General features: G+C 49.7%; 1 protein-coding gene across 5 annotated transcripts in view; it reads left to right on the top strand.

Annotated features, from left to right (window-relative positions):
- Nucleotides 1-4,160: 4,160 nt before the first annotated feature.
- The window catches only part of KLHDC8A (kelch domain containing 8A), a 20,934-nt gene continuing 5,120 nt past the window's right edge, over nt 4,161-19,974 (top strand). The window contains exons 1-3 of one of the 5 annotated variants that reach the window (XM_037737353.1): nt 4,161-4,653; nt 16,918-17,042; nt 17,393-17,942. In XM_037737353.1, coding sequence (XP_037593281.1) covers nt 17,567-17,942 — 376 coding nt within the window. In that variant the 5' untranslated portion in view covers nt 4,161-4,653; nt 16,918-17,042; nt 17,393-17,566. Of the gene's footprint in view, nt 4,654-16,483; nt 17,043-17,144; nt 17,199-17,392; nt 17,943-19,974 lie in introns of those variants that run through there. The other 4 variants (XM_037737351.1, XM_037737352.1, XM_017525445.2 and 1 more) reach the window with 4 other exon arrangements.

Raw genomic sequence — 19,974 nt, 5'->3', positions numbered from 1 at the left:
GGCTCACGCCTGTAATCCCGGCACTTTGGAAGGCCAAGGCAGGTGGATCTCGCGGTCAGGAGTTCGAGACCAGCCTGACCAACATGGTGAAACCCCGTCTCTACTAAAAATACAAAAATTACCCAGGAATGGTGGTGCCCACCTGTAATCCCAGCTACTCAGGAGGCTGAGACAGGAGAATCGCTGGAACCTGGGAGGCAGAGGTTGTTGCAATGAGCTGAGATCGCACCAATGCACTCCAGCCTGGGTGATAGTGAGAGCCTCTGTCTCACAAAAAAGAGCTCTAGGATCAGTGCTACAGGGGCTTCAGAGGCAAACTGAAATCTTCCAATTTAGGAGAAAGGAAGGAAATGTGCATCTTTTTCTTCTCTGAACAAGGAAATGAGAATTTGTTAAAAAGAAAAAAATAAGATTCAGCATTGACAATTACTGGTTACAAAATAAAACAATATTATAGTTTTAAGTGAAAACATCTCCATGTGAACAAACTTCGCTTTGTATTTTAGCATCTGTTTGAGGTTTGTACTGCAAAGCGGAAAAATGAAATCTCCCAGGCACCATTTGCCAAGGGATTTGCTCCCCTTCTTTGTCTGTTCGGATTAATCCTAGAGTGGCTGAGAGCTCCCCATTTTATCTCTGGGTTGAGGCAAAAGGGAGAATTGTTCCCAAAATAGCCCATGAGATGGCTGGACTCCCTCAGACAGGATTTGGGGGAGGACAAAGAAACCATGTGGGCATTTTATGAAGAGTATCTGGACTGGGTGCCCTGTCATTTGGAAGGCATCTGTTCCTGCCATGTGCACATCTTCCGGTAATCCTCCATTGATCGCCGCCCCGCATTCCTTCCTGCCCACTTGTGCCGGCCCTCCCCGCAGTGCCCTCTGACGTGAGGCCCCTCTTTCACTGCTCTAATTCAAGGGCTTCTAATTGAATGCTCTGCCTGGCTAATGGCTTCTACCCAACTGCAGGGCTGACATTTACTTATTTGATTTCCACCCCTCCCTCTGCTCTCTGGCCTCCTTTGTGAGCAGAGCTTAAATTAGGCAGGATTTTAGATCCAGCACCTTTTTATATTTCGGTGTAGGCCTCTTGTTTTTTGAGTGGGGAGGGTGGCTGAGTAGAGAAGAGCCTTGGAAATATACGCTGAGCTGATCAGTCCTGACCCCTGCAGATAAACCCAGCTTTGTGACTTATCTGTGTCCCAGAATCCCAGCTGCCTCTGGGCTGCTTTCTTTGTTTGCTTTTTAACCTGGACCCTAGCCTGCTAATTTCAGCTGGAACAAACTTTATTCTGTCACCGAATATCAGACCAATGCCAAAAGAGTTGTTGCTTATTTTCATCACTGGAAAGTTTCTGGGCTGAATGTTAGAGCTGTTCATCTCCAGGATTTGACATTCAGAATTGTGATGTAGGGCTACAGTCATCTTAATGATTATCTTAGTTATCAGTCTGAACTCATCCTCCTTTCTTCCCTGTCCCTAGATATAAACATATCTGGAGAAATGAGAGACGTGATCCTGAAAGGATTTCATCTTTGAAGCCTCTTCATCACCATCTTTGCATTTGCCTCTTTTTCAGCCTTGCAGCCCCAAACGAAATAGAAGAACCTTCACCCATCAATATCTGCTTAGAGTGGATATTTACAAATTGAGTTTAAATTGTTCTCAGATGTGAATTGTCTTATTTATTTATAGATTTCACCCCATAGAACAAACAGAGACAAACAGCAAGCTTCCTTTCGGTTTGGGATCACTTGGCAGCATGGCACCAATCTCCACTATCACCCAAGCTATGGTTCAGGCAAGCTGTTAGCCTGAGGTCTATAGTCTATCTCCAGGGATTTCTTTTACTTGATTCTTAATTATATACTATTCTCCATCCTCCCAGTCCCTTTACACACACACACACACACACACACACACACACACACACACACACACACTTCCTCTTTAATTAGGTTGTAGCAGTCTCTTCCAGGTATATCTAACTCAGTTCATCATGGACTGTTCTGACTGACAGCTGTCTGCCCTCGCCAACACTTCATTAGGTGTGATACCCTGCAGCCAGTGGTCCCCATGCTGCCTGGTTCAGGAACCAAAGTGCAGCCCTGCAGGGAGTCTGGGAGACAAAGGGATAGTTGTGGTGGAGAAGTAATAGTGATGAAAGGGCTTCCAGAACAGATGCAGGAAGCACCCTGGAGAGCAGTTCGCTTTCATATACCAGGTTATGAAATTAGGAGTGGGTTAATAAAGGCAACTTAGTTACCCAGGTGTTGCCTCTGTAGCTGACAGATTGATATTTAAGCCTCAGAAAATAACCAGAATATCTGAGTCTCAATAGGTGGTCCATTACCGACAAAATCAATATGGCCTCTTGCCTATGCAATCCTCCTTTTCACTTTTCTTTTTTTTTTTTTTTGAGACAGGATCTTACTTTGCTACCCAGGCTGGCGTGTAGTGGCATGATCTCAGTTCACTGCAGCCTCGACTTCCTCAGGCTCAAGTGATCCTCCCAACTCAGCCTCCCAAGTAGCTGGGACCACAGGTATGCACCACCATACCCAGCTAATTTTTGTATTTCCCGTAGAGGTGGGTTTTGCCATGTTGTCCATGCTAGTCCCAAGCGATCCTCCCCTCTTTGCCTCTCAAAATGCTGGGATTACGGGTATGAGCTACAGCAATTCTCTATTTTACTTCTTGCTTTTTTTTTTTTTTTTTTTTTTTTTTTTTTTTTTTTTTTTTTGAGACAGAGTCTGGCTCTGTCGCCCAGACTGGAGTGCAGTGCTGCAATCTTGGCTCATTGCAACCTCCGCCTCCCAGGTTCAAGCAGTCCTCCTGCCTCAGCCTCTCAGGGAGCTGGGACTACAGGCACCACCATCACAGCCGGCTAATTTTTGTATTTTTAGTAGAGACAGGGTTTCACCATCTTGGCCAGGCTGGTCTTGAACTCCTGATCTTGTGATCCATCCGCCTCAGCCTCCCAAAGTGCTGGGATCACAGGCGTGAGCCACCGCGCCCGGCCTTTTACTTCTTACTTTTAACATTCATTTTCACTTTCCATTCTTTCTGAAAAGAGGGCTAGGAAGGAAGAAGGGAATAAATATTTCCTATGTTCTAGACACTCATGGCTGATTTACATGGTGACATAAACCTATATTTTTTTAAATTGAGGTATAAATTACACACAGCAAAATCCACAGTTTGATGTTTTTTGACAAATGTATACACCCTTATAACCACCACTCTATCGGTTACAAGAGCATGATTCATCCTCACATTTAATCTCCATGAGAGATTGGTGTCACTGGCTCAATTTTATAGCTGAGGAAAGGCAGGATCAGAAAGATGAACAACAATAGCAATAATAATGGCAAATACTATGAGCCAGGCACTGTTCTAAGCACTTTACACATATTATCTCATTTAATTCTCGTTACAACCCCATAGGTCCCATTTTACAGATGACGAAACTCGCCCCAGGTCACACAGCTACAGAGTTGGGGAAGGATCTCTGATGCTTGGTTTACCTTATTTCCCTTACAGTACCTCCAGATAATTTTTTTAAAGTTCCCTCATTATATTTTCTTTTATCCCAGAGAGAAAAAAATCCCCCAAAACAGAACTAAAGGCCATTGGAAGGAAAGCCACATGTCTCATAGCTATGCTAACCCCGCTCCAGCACCCCCGACTTTCTTTATGGGCAATCAGCTTCAACATCATGGATCGAAAAGGTTGGGCTTGAAGAAAAGTCTTGTTTCGCTGCTCGTTAAACACTGGCCTTTTCATCTAAGAAAGTCCTTCAAGCCATCTGCCCAAGCAAAGTGATCAAATTGCCCTGAGGTTCAGTTTGACCTGGTAAAACACGTTGCTTTGCTGAACGAGTTGCACCTTGCCAGCGGTGCTGAGCATTTCCTCGGGAATTTAGCACCCGCGCTAGATCACCGATACCTCCACTGTGCATGGAAAGCAAAGATATGGGGTGGCTGTTTGGGACCTTAATATAAAAAGGTCAACCCATGTCTCTGCCTTTTACCCACAGCTCCACCCCAGAGGAGGGAGAAATCTGCAATCATTGGATTAGGGCTGAGGTGCACATTTGCCCTCTGTGTAACTGGCAGCGTTGCAAAGGACAGCCCCTTTCTCTCTTCCCTCCATTCTCTCCCATCTGGCAGAGGAGTCTAGCTCCCTAAATCTTTTTGTTGGTTAGTTTCCATGGCAGTTATTGTCTGTGTGTGTGAGCGTGTCCGCCCCCTCACCGGCTCTCCTAGCAGATTGGGCCTTTGCAGCTGAGACTGAGTGGAGGGAGAGGCGCTGAGACACCAGGGCTCTGAAGAGCTGGCTGAGGCCCTCCTGGTGGGGGGTTACGCCTCCTGGAGCTCAGAGACCCCAAGTTTCTGTGCATTCAGAGCAGGGCTGGCCCCATGCCCTGTGCATAGGGGCCTGGCTGCATCCCGGTCGATCAGCCAGAGTCAGCAGCAATGGACTCATCAATTGTGGAGGAAACCTTGGGGACCCTGGGGACCTTGCCAGCTCTGTTCCCAGCATCCTCCTAGGACAGCCTCAGAGCCAACACCTGCTCACCCTCTCCAGGCCCCTCCCCTTCTTTGTCCTTTGCAGATGATCTCTGGGTGTCCTCCTTTTCCCCCTAGTCAGGTAAGTTTTATTTCAATCCATCTATGCAGAGTGATGTCTTGACATTCTGAGTGCCTACTGCTGGGGAGACAGGCAGTGGTGTCAGCAGTGAGAGGAGGGCTGCCCAGGTCAGACAGGCTGGCATGGGGGTTGGGAGGGGCAAGGGTCTCTAAGGGCCTTTTCTCCTCAGCTGGGCCTCTCTGGCTTTGAAGTTAAAGTTCCTTCCCATCTGGTTTTAACCCAGCTAATTAACTCCAAAAATCACTGTCCAGCCAGGGCACAGACTGACCAACATACAGCCGACCTCCAGAACTTCTGGCTTCTGATCTGAAGTCAGCCCAACTTTATGGAATATCAAACAGAAAACCAAATATTGCATATTCTCACAAGTGTGGGAGGTAAACCTAGGATACAGATGGACATAAAGAGGGGAACAACGGACGCTGGGGACTCAAAAAGGAGGGAGGAAGGGGACAAGGGCTGAAAAACTTCCTATTAGGTTACTATGTTCACCATCCAGGTGACGGGATCAACAGAAATCCAAACAGCAGCGTCACAAAATACACCCTGTGACATACCTGCACATATGCCCCCTACATCTACAATTAAGATTTTTAAAACTTAGGAATTTCTACTATGTACACATTGCTGTGCTTGGCTCTGAAGGGATTGTGTTTTGACAGCAATGGCACGTAACATGGTTCCTGCCTTCTTCCAGTGCCTACCACCGGGTAAGAAAGAATGTCTACACAAATAGGTACAAGGACTAGGGGGCCAGGCCAGCTGGATTTCACATCCTGTTCTGGCCGTATGACCTTGGGCAAGTCATTGAACCTCTCTAAGTCTCAGCTTTCACATTTGTAAAATGGCAATAATAATAGTGCCTACCTTATAGGCTAAATTATACACACACACAACGCGCACTCACATAAAACTCTGACCAGTTCATGACACCTATTGAGCACCATATATTTGTTAACCATTATTATTGTTATCATACTTGTTAATGATTATTATTATTGACTTCTTATGAGGTTCGAATTATACAAAATATGTAAAGAATGTAGCGTGGTGTTGAGATTAATGGGTATGTGGTTTTGATCATGCTAACACAGTTATAGATGAAGTTCTATAGAAATGGGAAAAATGACCCTTGCCTGCAAGGGTCTTGAAAGGCCTGGAGGAGGCTGCATTCAGGCCGAGCTCTGAAGGATGAATGGGACGTCAACAAGCGGGCATGAGCATATGAAGCAGAAAGCACAAAGCCAAGCATGGAGGCAGGAAATGAAAGGCCTATTGGGCATCAGGCAATAGAGTGGTTTGGCTGGAGCCCAGGCATTAAGCCTGGCTGAGAGGCTGGACTGGACTTTGGGCTCCTGGCATCTTGGGGACAAGGGCCAAGATTAGGGTGTGACACTGTGAACACTGGAATAACCAGGCCAGCACCAGAATGAGGGGTAGTGATACACTTGCTAGAGAGCCAGGCTCAGAGCCCAAGTCCAGGGTTCGGGTCCTGGCTGAGCTTCAGATCGCACTGGGTGCTGTGAGGCTCATCACTTCACCTCTCTGAGTTTGTTTTCTCATCTAGAAATCGGTAGGTAAAATGCAAAGTGCAGTTCTTCAGGAGAAAGGAGAATTTCTGTGTCATCTGCATGGCCCTGGGAAAAATGTAGAGGAATCAATCATTTAACAAAGAGACTTATGTAAATGATCAAGTGCAATGCCTGACTCATTATAGTAGTTGAATGAATGATCTTGCCCATCATGATTAATTGCCTTATTCATCCATTCATTGATTCACTCGTTCATTCAGCAAATATTCCTTAGGTCCCCACTGAATGCCAGGCATTCATTTTGGTGATGGGAAAGAGTGGTGAACTCAACAGGTATTCACCTGCCTTGAGACACTTATAAGCAACTGGGCAAACTGGCGACCTGAAGACTTCTGGGTGCCCCTACCCCCGGCAGCTCCCATCCCAGTGGCCATCTTCCAGTTTCTCTCAAGGATTACTGCTTTCGGATATTTATTTTTAGCAGATTTTAGGCTCCCAAGACATCATCCACATAGGCCTTGAGAACATCTCCCGTCTGCCCTCTGCTGGTGGGGGATTGTAAGCGCTGTGAAATAAACAGCTCAGTATTCATTGCACGTCAATATGAAGCATTTCTGCTGCTGTCCATCACTCCCGAGATGAACCAAAGTGCCTTAATATTTAAAGAGGAATGAATTTGTAAGTAGTACCTTAAAGTCACATCAGAGTCATTCAAGAGGTTTTCTATTAAAATGCAAATTTAATCTTCCCAAAGGAAAGCTAAAAGGTGTTGAAAATAAGAAAGGGAGATGGCGCTGATGGGAGCTGTCACGTTGTTGACTTGTCTGTGGCCCATGGTCCCCTCAGCTCAGGACCAGGCTCTGAGGCGGAGGGAGCTGAGGTGGGGCCTGGGTCCCTAAATCCTAAGACCCAATTGCCCTGCCTGTTCATGGGGGTAGCCCAAACCAGCATCCATTTGGGTGGGTCCTCGCTGGGCTGCCGGTGGTTGTCTTAGAATCACGGTGGCCTGGAGAGGACACGGGCTGTGGAGTTAGGCAGATCTGAGTTTGAATCCAGGATCCTGTTCTGCCTAACTCTAGCAGCTTTGGCGAGTTTCCTAATCGCCCGCTCTCCTTCATTATGTAAATAGACCTCTTAGTGCTTGTAAGTCTCAAGATTGTTGTACAGATAATGTGATCAGCAGAGAAAATGTCCCTGGTATACAGTAAGGGCCTCAAAATGTTCATTTCCTTTTATTGCCACTAGATATTGCTGTGTCGACTTCACACGCCATGGTGGTGTGAAGCACGCTGTCAAGAATAAGGTGGCAAGCTGGGAGGGGTGGTGCGCATCTATATCCCAGCCACTCAGGAGGCTGGAGTGGGAGGATCAGTTGAGCCCGGGAAGCTGCCGTGAGCCATGGGATGGCACCACTGCACTCCAGCCTGGATGACAGAGTGAGACCCTGTACCACACAAACAAGAAAACAAAAAACAAAAAGAACAAGGTGGCACTCCCCTTGTTCCCTTAAAACAGCCTAAGGTGCGGGGGAGGGCACGAGCATGTTCTGTAAAGGGCCGGATAGTAAATATTTTGCGCTTTGAGGGCCAGGAGCTCTTTGTTGCAACCACTCCACTGTGCTGTTGTAGTGGGAAAGCCGCCACAGACAACACGTAAATGAATGAGTGTGGCTGTGTTCCAATATCACTTTATTTATAGATGCTGAAATGTGAATTTCATATCACTTTTGTGTATCCCAAAATATTTTCCTTTTGATTTTTTTTCCCCAATCATTTAAAAATGTAAAAATTGTTCTTAGATTTCATGCCATACAGAAACAGAGGGTTGGCCCTCAGTCATAGTTTGCTGACCCTCACACTGAGGTACAACCTCAGGGGACTTGTACCAAGGCATCTCTCAGAATATAACTTCCAAGGCTGGGACCAAAGCGGGGAGATGTCATCCAAAGAAGAAAATAGTTCTTTCTGGGCCAGGACTAGGGAGGAACAAAGAACACACAGAATCCTTAGTCATGGTTCCTCATGGGGGTCAGCTGCTAGGTCTGGGTGTGAATAGAAGTGTCACCCCGTTCCTTGCCTAGTGATGTGCAGGGACGAACTGGAGGCTCCTGGTGCTAACCAGGCAGCCACATTCTCCTGATGACAGGCTACGGGAGGATGCGCAAGGGCTCAGGCCCTGCCACTCCCTCCTTCACTGAGAGAAACGCAGGCTCCCTGGGGCTCCTCAGAGCTCCTCAGGTACACACCCGCCTACCCAGGGGTGCCAATCGATGAGGACAGGCAGATCCTTTGATTCACCCAAAGCTTGGCCTGGTTCTTACCTTTCTGGAGTCTCATGGCTTCTTAGACACACATACACACAACACACTCGCAGCCAGCCCATCACGTGTCCCCGCCCCGTCCTGTCTCCAGCGTAGAGAGCACAGGTCAGCATGCCAGATGGCAACCTTGCTGCTGCAGCAGACTGCTGCCTTCCTAGGGAGCGGGGGTGAAAGCAAGGCACTGGATGATGCCTGCGCTCCAGTCCCCACCCCCTCCTCTTCAACGTGCCTCTGCCAGGTCCTTTCTGCCTGGTCCTAGAGATCTGGGAATCTCTAGGGATGAGGGTTGTGTGTGTGTGTGTGTGTGTGTGTGTGATGTGAAGTGCCAGAGGAGAAGTGGAGAGGTGAAGAGAAAGCAAAAGCCACTCCTTACCTCTGCACAGGTCCTGCCCCAGTGACTAGGCACCTCCTTCCAGCTGGAGGGTGAGTGGGACCTCCCTCTCTGGTGCACGGGGAGGCCGGTGGGCTCTTGGAGGTGAGTAATAGGCATGGGGTGGACAATAAGGCTGCCCCAAAGCCTAGTGGGAGAGACAAAGGGGCCTGGGACCTTTCAGGGTGACTGCTCTCACTTCCCAGCTCTTTAGAGGGCCCTGGCTGAGTGTCATGCAGTCTAACCTGTGGACCTCATCATCCCCTTCCCAGCCTCATAAAGGGCCCAGAGCCTTGGATCCCCCTGAATGTCAGGGTCAGACAAAATTTGGAGTTAGGAGGGAACTAAGGAAGGAGAGTCGGGCCATGAGAAAGCCTCCTCTTAAAGTGAGCAATGATGATCGAATAGAAGCCCAATGTATGTTATGTACCAGGTGAGGAATCTCTACGTGGAAACAAGGAATCTTTGGGAGTGGCTGCTTCTCTCCTGGGAGGGGATGAGACAACAAATGAGCTGTTGTCTTCCAGCTAAGGCAGTTTCGCTAGGAAGAGGGACTCCAGTGAGGGGGACAGGCCAGCCTTTTGTTTAGCCTTTTGTTTCTAGCAGACCCTACCTCTAGGCCTGCAGAGCTCCCCGGGCCTGGACTGTGGGTCTGCGGCCCTGCTCACTCACAGCCTGCCAGCAGGAAAGCCAGCTCCCAGTGCCCCAGCACACACACACACGCACCTGTACACGCAAGCACGCATGCCATCGTGACAGGCAGGCTGGCCCATCTGCCAATCAATCTTCCTTGCTGATTTCCCAGCCGGAAGCAGCAGGGCTGGTGTGTAAATCATTCAGAGCCCTCTCTCAGCTCTGCCGGGACGTGGAGCTCTTTTTAATTAAGAAGAATGGAGGATGCTGCTGACTTTGGAAACGGCAATATTAACTTACTAATGGGCATTTAAAGAGCCGTGTCTGAGTGGTCTGCTGCAGCCTTCCCCAGCCTGTAGCCTCTTCTCCTCTACAGAGCTGCCCCGATAAAAGCTCTGCTGTCCTCTACATGAGAAGGGCTGAAGATAAGGTCCCCTAGGAGCCCCAGCCTGGTGACCTGGGACAAATGGGCACATTTTCACTTTTAGAGAAAGAGCCTGGTCAGGATGACTTGATCCCTGAGTCCTCGGCAGCCCTTGTGTATTCTCCTGGCAGCAGGCACCCCAGAAAGGTCAGATCCCAACGGGAAGCATGATTAGGCATCCAGGTGGGTGCCTGAGGTCTACAAGGAGCCAGCCCATTCACCACAGCTACAGCTGTCACAAGGCACCCTCTTGTCCTGGGCTGATTGGAGAGAAAGGAGGGTGGTGGTAGCAAAAGGGGAGGCCCTGATAAAGTCGTCACTGGTGACGGCACCTGGGGTAGCTGGCAGCACTTGTGAGAGCTGGTGGGGCCAGACCTCTGCGATCGTATCACCTGGAAGAATGTGAGGATGTTTGTTCTAGAATCTGCTGCATTGTCACTATGGCTAAATGCTTCTTTCTCTAGGGCTCCCCGCCCTGTATAGCACCCCAGGAGTACACAACACTCTAGCTGGGAAGGACCCCAGCTGCTCTCTTCTTCACCTTCCTTCCTCCTAATTTGACAGACACCAGAATGGGTATCATTTGCCCAGAGTTGCACAGCCCGATTACAACAAAATGTAGCGGAGGTTGTAGCTTACATCCTAACAAGCCATAGCAGAGGTCTTCTGACTCAGTCCTGTGTGTTTCTAGTATCCCCGGGCGGCAATAGAGGAGGTGGGTCCCTGGCCTCTCACCTCACCTCATGCTGGTGTTTCAAGTTTCTGATGTCGCTGGTCAAGAAATTCTTCCTTGTTTATAACCCAAATCCTCAGGCTTCATTATTATTATTATCATTATTATTATTTTGAGACAGAGTCTTACTCTGTCGCCTGCGCTGGAGTGCAGTGGCGTGATCTCGGCTCACTACAACCTCTGCCTCCCTGGTTCAAGTGATTCTTCAGCCTCGGCCTCCTGAGTGGCTGGGATTACAGGCACATGCCACCACACCTGGCTAATTTTTTGTATTGTTAGTAGAGACAGGGTTTCACCATATTGGCCAGGCTGGTCTCAAACTCCTGACCTCATGATCCACCCGCCTTGGCCTCCCAAAGTGCTGGGATTACAGGCATGAGTCACCGCGCCGGGCATCTCCGGCTTTATTATAAGCCCCATTTCCTCTTAGGATTTCCTCAGTAAGCACAGGGAAGTGGCTGAGGTCTTTGAGAAGCATCCCTTCCCACGTGCACTAAACAGCAGAGGAGCCTGCGGTTTCTAGCCCTTCATTCTCTACATTGTGCAACTCCTGAGTCTGAAAACAGAGATGACCCCCTCCCTTCACCCATCATCCCATATCTGGGGTCCACTTTCCAAGGTCCCAGTTTTACCTTAGTAGGCAGGAAGGTGCTTACAGGTGGACGGATGCATTCTTTAACAGATACCCACTAAGCCCCTCTAGGTTCTAGGCACCAGCTATGCACTGGAGCTGGAGGGAGCAAGGCAGATAGTTGAAGGCATGTGGCTGATTCAACTCTCCAATCAAGGCCGCATGGTCAGGAACGGAGCCCGAATAGCTGAGGCCATTCTGTGGGACCCCAGCCCTCCCCCTGGGCAGCAGTGCCACGTGATCAGATACAGAGCCTGGTTCTGACTGCTGGTAACTGTGTCATGCCATCTCCCATCAAGTCCACGTGAGCTCTAAATCCTTCCTCTGGGCTGATGTTGGGACCGGGTGGGAGGAGGCCCTAATTAGGCTTCTCTATGCTGGGGGAGGAACTACCCTTTCCTCTGTCGGCTGGCAGCCTCGGTCCTAATTGGATGAGTCAGCCTCACTCCCCACTCCCTGAATAAAGACCATGCTTCTGGTTAGGAATGAGAAGGTGATTAGCTAAAGGAAGGGCACAGCTGTTCTCCAGATTAGAATGCAATTTAGGTTGCAGCAGATGAGATTTCAGCTAGCTAGGAGAAAAGATATCCTAAGACACAGGCCCAGAAATGACTGGCTACAGGCGGTTGTGGGCCCTGGTAAGGTTGCCTATCTATGCAAACTGACAACTGCTTTGGGGGCACTCTAGCCTGAAAGTCAGAGGTACAGAAACTTGCCATCACAAAGGGAAGGAAGAAACTTGTCTTTATGAGATGCCTACCACGGGCCCAAGAACTATGCCTGGCATCTCCTTCCTCCTTCAACTCTAGAAAGTAGATTTTCTTATGCCCTTTTTCACAGATGAGGACACTCAGATTCAAGGACATAAGTGACTTGTGCATAGTCACACAGCTAGGGAAGTGGCTGCACCAGGTTCAGATCCAGCCTGTCTGATGTTGACCACACGGTCTGTGGGGTGCTGCAGAAAGAGAACTGCATGAAGAAGGTGATCCTGGCCTCAGGGAGCTCCTGTTGTGTCCCTCCTTCCAGCCAGTGTGGTATCCTGCAGAGGGCATTCCAGTAAAGAGTATTTCTGGGGAGGGATAAGGAGCCCCTGCGGCAGCTAATCACTAAACAGCTCCCCTTTCTTCCTATCCCTCAAAACGTTCCCTACGCTTGGAATTCCACCAGACCTTGAAACGCTCCATCCATGGCCTGCCACACTGAGAATCTGCCTGGTTTATTGGGAAGAACTGTCCCCCCACAACGCCCCAATCTTCCCCCTAAGCTACCACAGCTTGGTAAAGGCAGGATCCTGCTGAATGCCTACCAGACAGTAGAGACTGAGTAAAACTGTGCATTTTATTGTATGTAAACTCGACATCAACATATCCAAGACTTACTGAGCCTGTCAAGGTGGTGCATGCCTGTAATCCCTGTTACTCAGGAGGCTGAAGCAAGAAGGTGATTGACCCCAGGAGTTCAAATCCAGCTTGGGCAATATAGCAAGACTCCATCATTTTCAAAAAAAAACCTAAATGTACTGAGTGACTTTTCTGGGGCTGAGCACCCCAAGTTTGACTGATGCATCAATATCTATAATAGACTCCACAGCACCAAAGGTCTAATCTTTAGAGGCTTTTATGACTTTTCCCTCCCCTAATTCTCCAACCTCTCACTCCTACCTTGTAACCAAGAGGAAAAATCAAACACTTTTTTTTTTTTTTGAGACAGAGCCTTCCCTCTTTCCACCCATTTTGTTTTTCAATGGCACGATCTCAGCTCACTGCAACCTCTGCCTCCCTGGTTCAAGCAATTCTCCTGCCTCAGCCTCCTAAGTAGCTGGGATTACAGGCACTCACCACCACACCTGGCTAATTTTTGTATTTTTTAGTAGTGACAAGGTTTCACCATGTTGATCAGGCTGGTCTCAAATTCCCGACCTTGTGATCTGCCCACCTCAGCCTCCCAAAATGTTGGGATTACAGGCGTGAGCCACTGTGCCTGGCCTCACTTTTTTTTTTTTTTTTTAAAGAAAGACAGGGTCTTGCTGTGTCACCCAGGCTGGAATGCAGTGGCACCATCTTGGTTCACTGAAGCCTCTACCTCCTGGGCTCAAGTGATCCTCCCACCTCAGCCTCCCTAGTAGCTAGGATTACGTGCCTTGGAGCTTGGATAATTTTATTTTTTTTGTAGAGACAGGGTGTCACTATGTTTTTGAGGCTAGTCTCAAACTCCTGGGCTCATGCAATTACCTGCCTTGGCCTCCCAAAGTGCTGGGACTACAGGCATGAGCCACCTCATCCAGTCATCCAGCCTAAAAAAACTCAAACACCTTTTAAGGCAAAAGAGAAACCCAGGCTCAATGTTATGCAAGATTTTACAGCAAGAAGGATTAAGATTTGACATGAGGAAGAACTTCCTGACAAGGAAAATGGTTACACCATAGGGTGGGGAGGGATCAAAGGAGCCACTGGACATTCTCTCTCTGCTTGGCCCTCCTTAAGCCCCCATCTTGATGCACTTAGCCCAGGCAGTGAAAACCACAGGTGACTCAGGGAATCTTAAGTGGCAGTTGCTAGGTTACATGCTTCTTCGATGTGCACTCAGCGTAAGGACTAAAGGATGTTACCTGGTGGAGAGGAAGAGAGATGAGGGAGATGGAGAGCGGCCAGGATTTCCAGAACAAGCAATTAGGTCATGGTCTGGAAGACATCCTGTTCTTAGTACTTTTCCAAGGGTCTGAGTCCCCAGATCCCACGGTCTGCATAGAAAGGGGTGTCTGTGGGATATGAGCCTTAGTTTAGAATGGGGCCTATTCTGGGGCTGGATTCCAGCATTTCCTTACCTGCACTGCCTGGCACAAACAGCATGGGCAGCCGCTGGAATCTCTCTGGGGGCCTGGGCTCCTTTCTTCACTGCAGTGAAATAAAGAGCAGAAGCCAGGTGGACAGTGGACCCGGTTGGCTGCCTTTATAATGCACAATTCCTTCATTTGTGATTTAATTGTGATAAAGTGAGGGAGCGCTGGATTGGAATTCATACCTTGGACCTACCCTGAATGGCCTGCATGGTCCTAAGTAAGTCACTTCATTTCATTAAGGCTCATATTCCTCATCTGTAAAAAGTGGATACTGATACCCGCCCTGACAACCCCTCCCAGGGCTGTTTTAAGATTACGAGAAAATGGATGTGCAAGGGCTTAGATGATCTCAACAAGTGACACCAACATAACGCACAGAGTGGGGAGCTCTGTCTATCTGCTTACTAAGCTGCCCCAGCTGTGGTGGTGAGGGCTCATTTAAGAAGCCTGGCCTCATTGCTTTGGTAGAAGGTTGACTGGGCAAAAGAGGCTGAGGATGGACTCCAACAAGCCCTTTTGAGGAAGGTCTATGGCTTTTAAATCTTCCTGATCACCCGTTCTGATTTTGTGAAGACAGTTCACACTGAGGTAAAGGTTTATTCCTCTTCCTCCAGGCAGACAGAGACTCCTAGGAAGAAAGGAAAATGTTCAGTGTTTCCATGAAATTTCATTAATTCACATCCCATTCTTTTGGAATTTATGAATTCTGATTAAATAGGGAAACAGACACAGCCTTCCTCTGTGAAGGTTCTAGAGGTGCTTACTTTGTCTGTACAGAGAATACAAACTAAAAAACAGTGGAATTTTTAAGCCAAGTACTCAAAGTAGTAAGATGGGACTGTTGGATAGAGTGCAACGTCAAAGTCTTAGCTTGCTGCAACCTCTGCTCCAAGTGACTCTCCTGCCTCTGCCTCCTGAGTAGTTGGGATTAGAGGCATGCATCACCACACACAGCTAATTTTGTATTTTTAGTAGAGATGAGGTTTCACCATGTTGGCCAGGCTGGTCTCGAATTCCTGACCTTAGGTGATCCACCCACCTCGGCCTCCCAAAGTGCTGGGATTACAGGCATGAGCCACCAAACCTGGCCTCGATTGTATAATTTTGGGGGTGGGAGGTTCATTTTGTTTTTTTGAGATGGAGTCATGCTGTCACCCAGGCTGGAGTGCAGTGGCACAATCTCAGCTCACTGCAACCTCCACCTCCCAGGCTTAGGCGACCCTCCTGCCTCAGCCTCCCGAGTAGCTGGGGCTACAGGCTCAGCCATGCCCAACTAATTTTTTTGTATTTTTAGTAGTGATGGGGTTCCACCATGTTGGCTAGGCTGGTCTGGAATTCCTGATCTCAAGTGATCTGCTTGCCTGGGCCTCCCAAAGTGCCAGGATTACACAGGTGTGAGCCACTGCACCCAGCCAGGACTATTGTATCTTGACTGATCAATTTCAAAACCCTGGTTGTGATATTTACTGTGCTATAGTTTTGTATGATGTTGCCATTGGGGGAAACTGGGTAAAGGGTATTTTTTCTTATAGCTGCATGTGAATCTAAAATTTATCTCAAAATTAAAACTCTAGTTTAAAAAATATATAGATATAGATCTATCTATCTATCTGTATAAAAAACTTAGGCTCAGAGTAGTTAAATATGTTTCAGAGGCAGGATTCAAACCCAGGTCTTCCAGCCTCCCAAGCTCAGGTGTTTCAAGACTTGGCTACATTTGAGGGAACCAGGTAGAAGTAGGATCGAATCTGCCTTGCAGTCCACCAGACCAGGTGGTTCTCTGGTCTCATAGACCCCTTTGTTACTGGGGAAACTGGTACCCAGTTTCTCCGAATGGTAACATCTTACAAAACTATAACAGTAAATATCACAACCAGGGTTTCGAAATTGATCAGTCAAGATATAATAGTTCTGGCTGGGTGCGGTGGCTCATACCTGTAATCCAGGCACTTTGGAAGGCCCAGGCAGGCAGATCACTTGAGGTTAGGAGTTCCAGACCAGCCTGGCCAACATGGAGAAACCCCATCACTACTAAAAATACAAAAAAAAATTAGCCAGGTATGGTGATCATCGGGTTTCCCCTTCCTGAAACTTGTGCAGGGTGCTGATGGCCATGGTGGGTTGTGCATGTGTGTGGCAGATGGAAAAACTGCCCATGTGTGTTTGTCTATGTTGGTGTTTCTAGCTGTGTCCATGTGTCTGTCTGTGCATCATTGGTCAGTGTCTCTGTGGATGTGTCTATTTCAGGGAGGAGAATGATGTGTAAGTTATGCATCTATGTGCAGGAGGGTGTACATGTTATATTTGAAAGTACCTGTGCCAGGTCTGCGTGCATCACACCCACATAAGTTGTTTCCATTCCAACTGTATGATACCTCCCCACAAGCAAAGCTGGCTATTGGGTTAGCCTGTCGCGAACTGAATCTGTGTACTGTAGATAAACTGGGTAATTGGAGTCTCTGCCTCTTCATCCAAAACAAACACAAAAGCCCGCCCCCACACCAGAGGGAGTCTGTGCCCGTCATCTGGGTACTTGGTTGTAATGCCCTGCTTTCCTTGACCCTGTAGACAAGGTGAGTGCTCCCCCGGGGACCCACGCGGCGGGGCTTCTGTAAAGAGGTCACAGCACGCTGTGTCCCGGGACGCACACGGATTCCTGCACAGGTGTGGCGGCTGCGGGTAGGGACCGAGCGGGCTCGCAGGCCTTCTCCCCGGCGGGCAGCGGCTCCGCTTCTCCTTCCTCCTGTTCACTTCATCTCCTCATCTACATGTGTGACAGCGGCGCGCGGACTGGGGAGGGACAGAGCGCCCTCTCCCCTGCTCCGGTGCCGCCGGGCGGGGACTCCGGGCTCCCCTGTGATGCGTTGTCTGCGCCTCGCCGCCGCGCTCCCAGGGCCTGGCAACGTAAGTGATGCGGGGGCGGAGGCGCCGAGACTGCGGGGAGGGGGCGCGGGGGAAGGGAGGCGTCGACGCCCAAAGACGCTAACTCCTTTCTCCGCCCGGGGACTGCCGGGCGCCCCGAACCCCTGAAAGCCCCGGCCCGCGGCGCGCTCCGGCGGTGTACGAGCTGCAGGCGTGGGGCAGCGGGGGGCGCGCGGGGACCAAGCGGTGCAGGGCGTGGTGCTGCCGCCGGGGGGCGCCCTCCGCCGCCGCGTCTTCCTGGTGAAGTTGGCCAGGGGCTGCGGAGCCCGCTCAGTGCCCGCGGGAGGGCGCGTGGCTCCGGCTGCCCTTGATTCGCCGCGTTTCTCCTGCAGGGACAGGCGCGGACGCCGCCGGACCGCTGAGACTCGGGGCAAGGTGAAGCGCTGGCCGGCGTCTGGCCGGAGCCGGCGCTTGGGAGCTCGATGGAGGTGGCGAGAGGGGCCAGGTAGCCGGTGGACCCCCGCGCTCGCACCTCCCCCGGCGCCTGGGCGCTCCCTGAGGCTGCCATGGAGGTGCCTAACGTCAAGGACTTCCAGTGGAAGCGCCTGGCGCCACTGCCCAGCCGCCGGGTCTACAGCTCCCTTCTGGAGACCGGGGGCCAGGTCTATGCCATCGGGGGATGTGACGACAACGGCGTCCCCATGGACAGCTTCGAAGTCTACTCCCCCGAGGCCGACCAGTGGACCACCTTGCCCCCACTGCCCACAGCCCGGGCGGGGGTGGCCGTCACCGCCCTGGGGAAGCGGATCATGGTGGTTGGGGGCGTGGGCACCAATCAGCTGCCCCTGAAGGTCGTGGAGATGTACAACATCGATGAGGGCAAGTGGAAGAAGAGAAGCATGCTGCGCGAGGCCGCCATGGGCATTTCTGTCACAGCCAAAGGCAAGTGGGGCCGGGCTGAGGGCGGCCAGAGAGAAGGAAGCGGGGGGCCACGAGGGAAACAGGTGGAAACCAACACGCATTTGCTGTGGGCTGTGGAGTTTAGCGCCATGTCTCTGCAGACCCCATGCGTTCAGCAGAATGGTGCACTTCCCACCACCACACCCCAGCCCCTGAAATCTGCCTTGCAGGTGCCACCACCCCCAGGCACCTATTCGGGGTCCTGACGATGCTCACTCCGTCCTTGTAGGTCACCAGGCCCCACTGAGAGGGCTTCAGGACCTGATTCCAGGGGCCTCTTCCACCTTCAACCTCCTCCTCTGCCTCCCAATCTGAGATGCTCAGTGGAGAGCAGAATGTCCCTGAGGGTTGTGCTCCTGAAATGTCTTGCCTCATTTCACTAAGTCCTCAGGGCATGTCCTCACTACATGGTTTTGTAATTCTCATTTTACTTTCTCAAAGCCCCTCATTTCGTTCTTTTCACACCTAGTACAGCCCAGACCCTAGAGCTCTGAAAGCTCTTCTGCTAAAACACAAAGGGTTTCGTGGGAGATTGTTCAATGGAAATTAGGAGACATCAAGTTCAGACACACCTGAGCAGCACGGGCTTGCAGCGCGGGGCAACCTTCCCTCCTTTTCCACTTCCTCCCTCACTCTTCTGCTAAACCATCCTAGCTGCATGTCCAGTCTACTGTAGATTGGGAACCAGTATTTCTTGAGCCCCTGCTCTGTCCCTGGCACACTGCCAGGCTCCAGGAAGAAAGGAAAGAAGCAGAAGATCTGTTCCCTGCTTTCAGGAGCCTAGATCTGACCAATGAAGGTGACCAGAGAGAAACCCTAGTGCAGAATTCCCCAGGGAAGCATGGCCAGTGGGGCTTCTTTGACCTCCCAGTAAGAAGGATGGAAGGCCTGGAGGCCCACGGAGAGCAAGGGAGGGAAAGAGTACATCTTCATCCCAGGCCTCAGTAAATGGTCTTGAAAGATTAAGAAGTAACGTTTATTGAATCCTTACCATTGGTGCTTTGTATACATAAACCCCTTTGATTCTCACAACCTCTCCAATGACATAAGTGCTATGATTACTCTGATTTTAGAGAGAAGCAGTGTAAGTCCCAGAGAGTTAGTTGAACTGCTGGCCCCAGGTGACACAGATTGTAAGTGATGACTGAGTCTGTGTTCTTACTATGGCACTGAGTGGGTCCAACAGTTAGTTTAGTAAGCATTTACATGCCTGTGTACCAGGCATGTGCCAGATTCTGGGGCTATAGATTTAACAAATTCTCAAGGGCCTACAATCTATTGAAAGAAACAAAGATTATTCAGTAACATGTGGCAATTAGGGTGATGGAATAGGGTGACAGAAGTGCCATCACTCAGGAGGCACTGAGCCGGTGCTGTCGACCCAGTCTTGTAGTTCAGGGACACCCAGATGGGCCTGAAAGGATGAGTAAGAACTGGGCACAAAAATAGTAGTGAGGAGTGGATGGGAGGATGCCCAGGAGGATTCCCAGGAGGAGGTGTTTCAGGTAACACAGGATGGGAGGATGGAGCCTGTGCAAGGTGAATCCCGCATTAGCAGGCACCATCTTCCAGCCTCAGGCTAGGGTTGGCTTTTTTTTTTTCCAGTAAGATTGGAAAGTAGGAGGAAATAGTACTTATCCTTCCAATAACCTTAAGAATAAAGGCCTCCTGGAGCCAGAAGCAGTGAGGACTGGATGCTGGCAGACAGAATCCCAGGCAGGGATCTGTCTCTGAGAAACAGAGGCCCAGGAGGTCCTGGGGTGAGGCCCTGGGAAATACAGATGCCTTGCCCATCCTCTCTGGTGCAGTGAAGTCCCTTGAAAGGCCACCTACAGTAAAGAGTAGTAGAGAATGAGAGGGGGCTCACTTCCCAAAGTACCCCTGCTCACTTCCTGGGAAGGATTTCTTTTTTTTTTTTTTTTTGAGACAGAGTTTATTAAATAGGAATTCTTTTCCCTTTTGCTAGTTTTTGTTTTTTTAGTCAATGATCAGGTGGTTGTAGGTGTCAGGCTTT

The sequence above is a fragment of the Cebus imitator genome, unplaced genomic scaffold (assembly GCF_001604975.1).
Source record: "Cebus imitator isolate Cc_AM_T3 unplaced genomic scaffold, Cebus_imitator-1.0 Scaffold38, whole genome shotgun sequence".
NCBI classification, from domain to species: domain Eukaryota; kingdom Metazoa; phylum Chordata; class Mammalia; order Primates; family Cebidae; genus Cebus; species Cebus imitator.
Note: the sequence above shows the minus strand (reverse complement) of the source record. Positions and strands in the feature narration are given on the sequence as shown.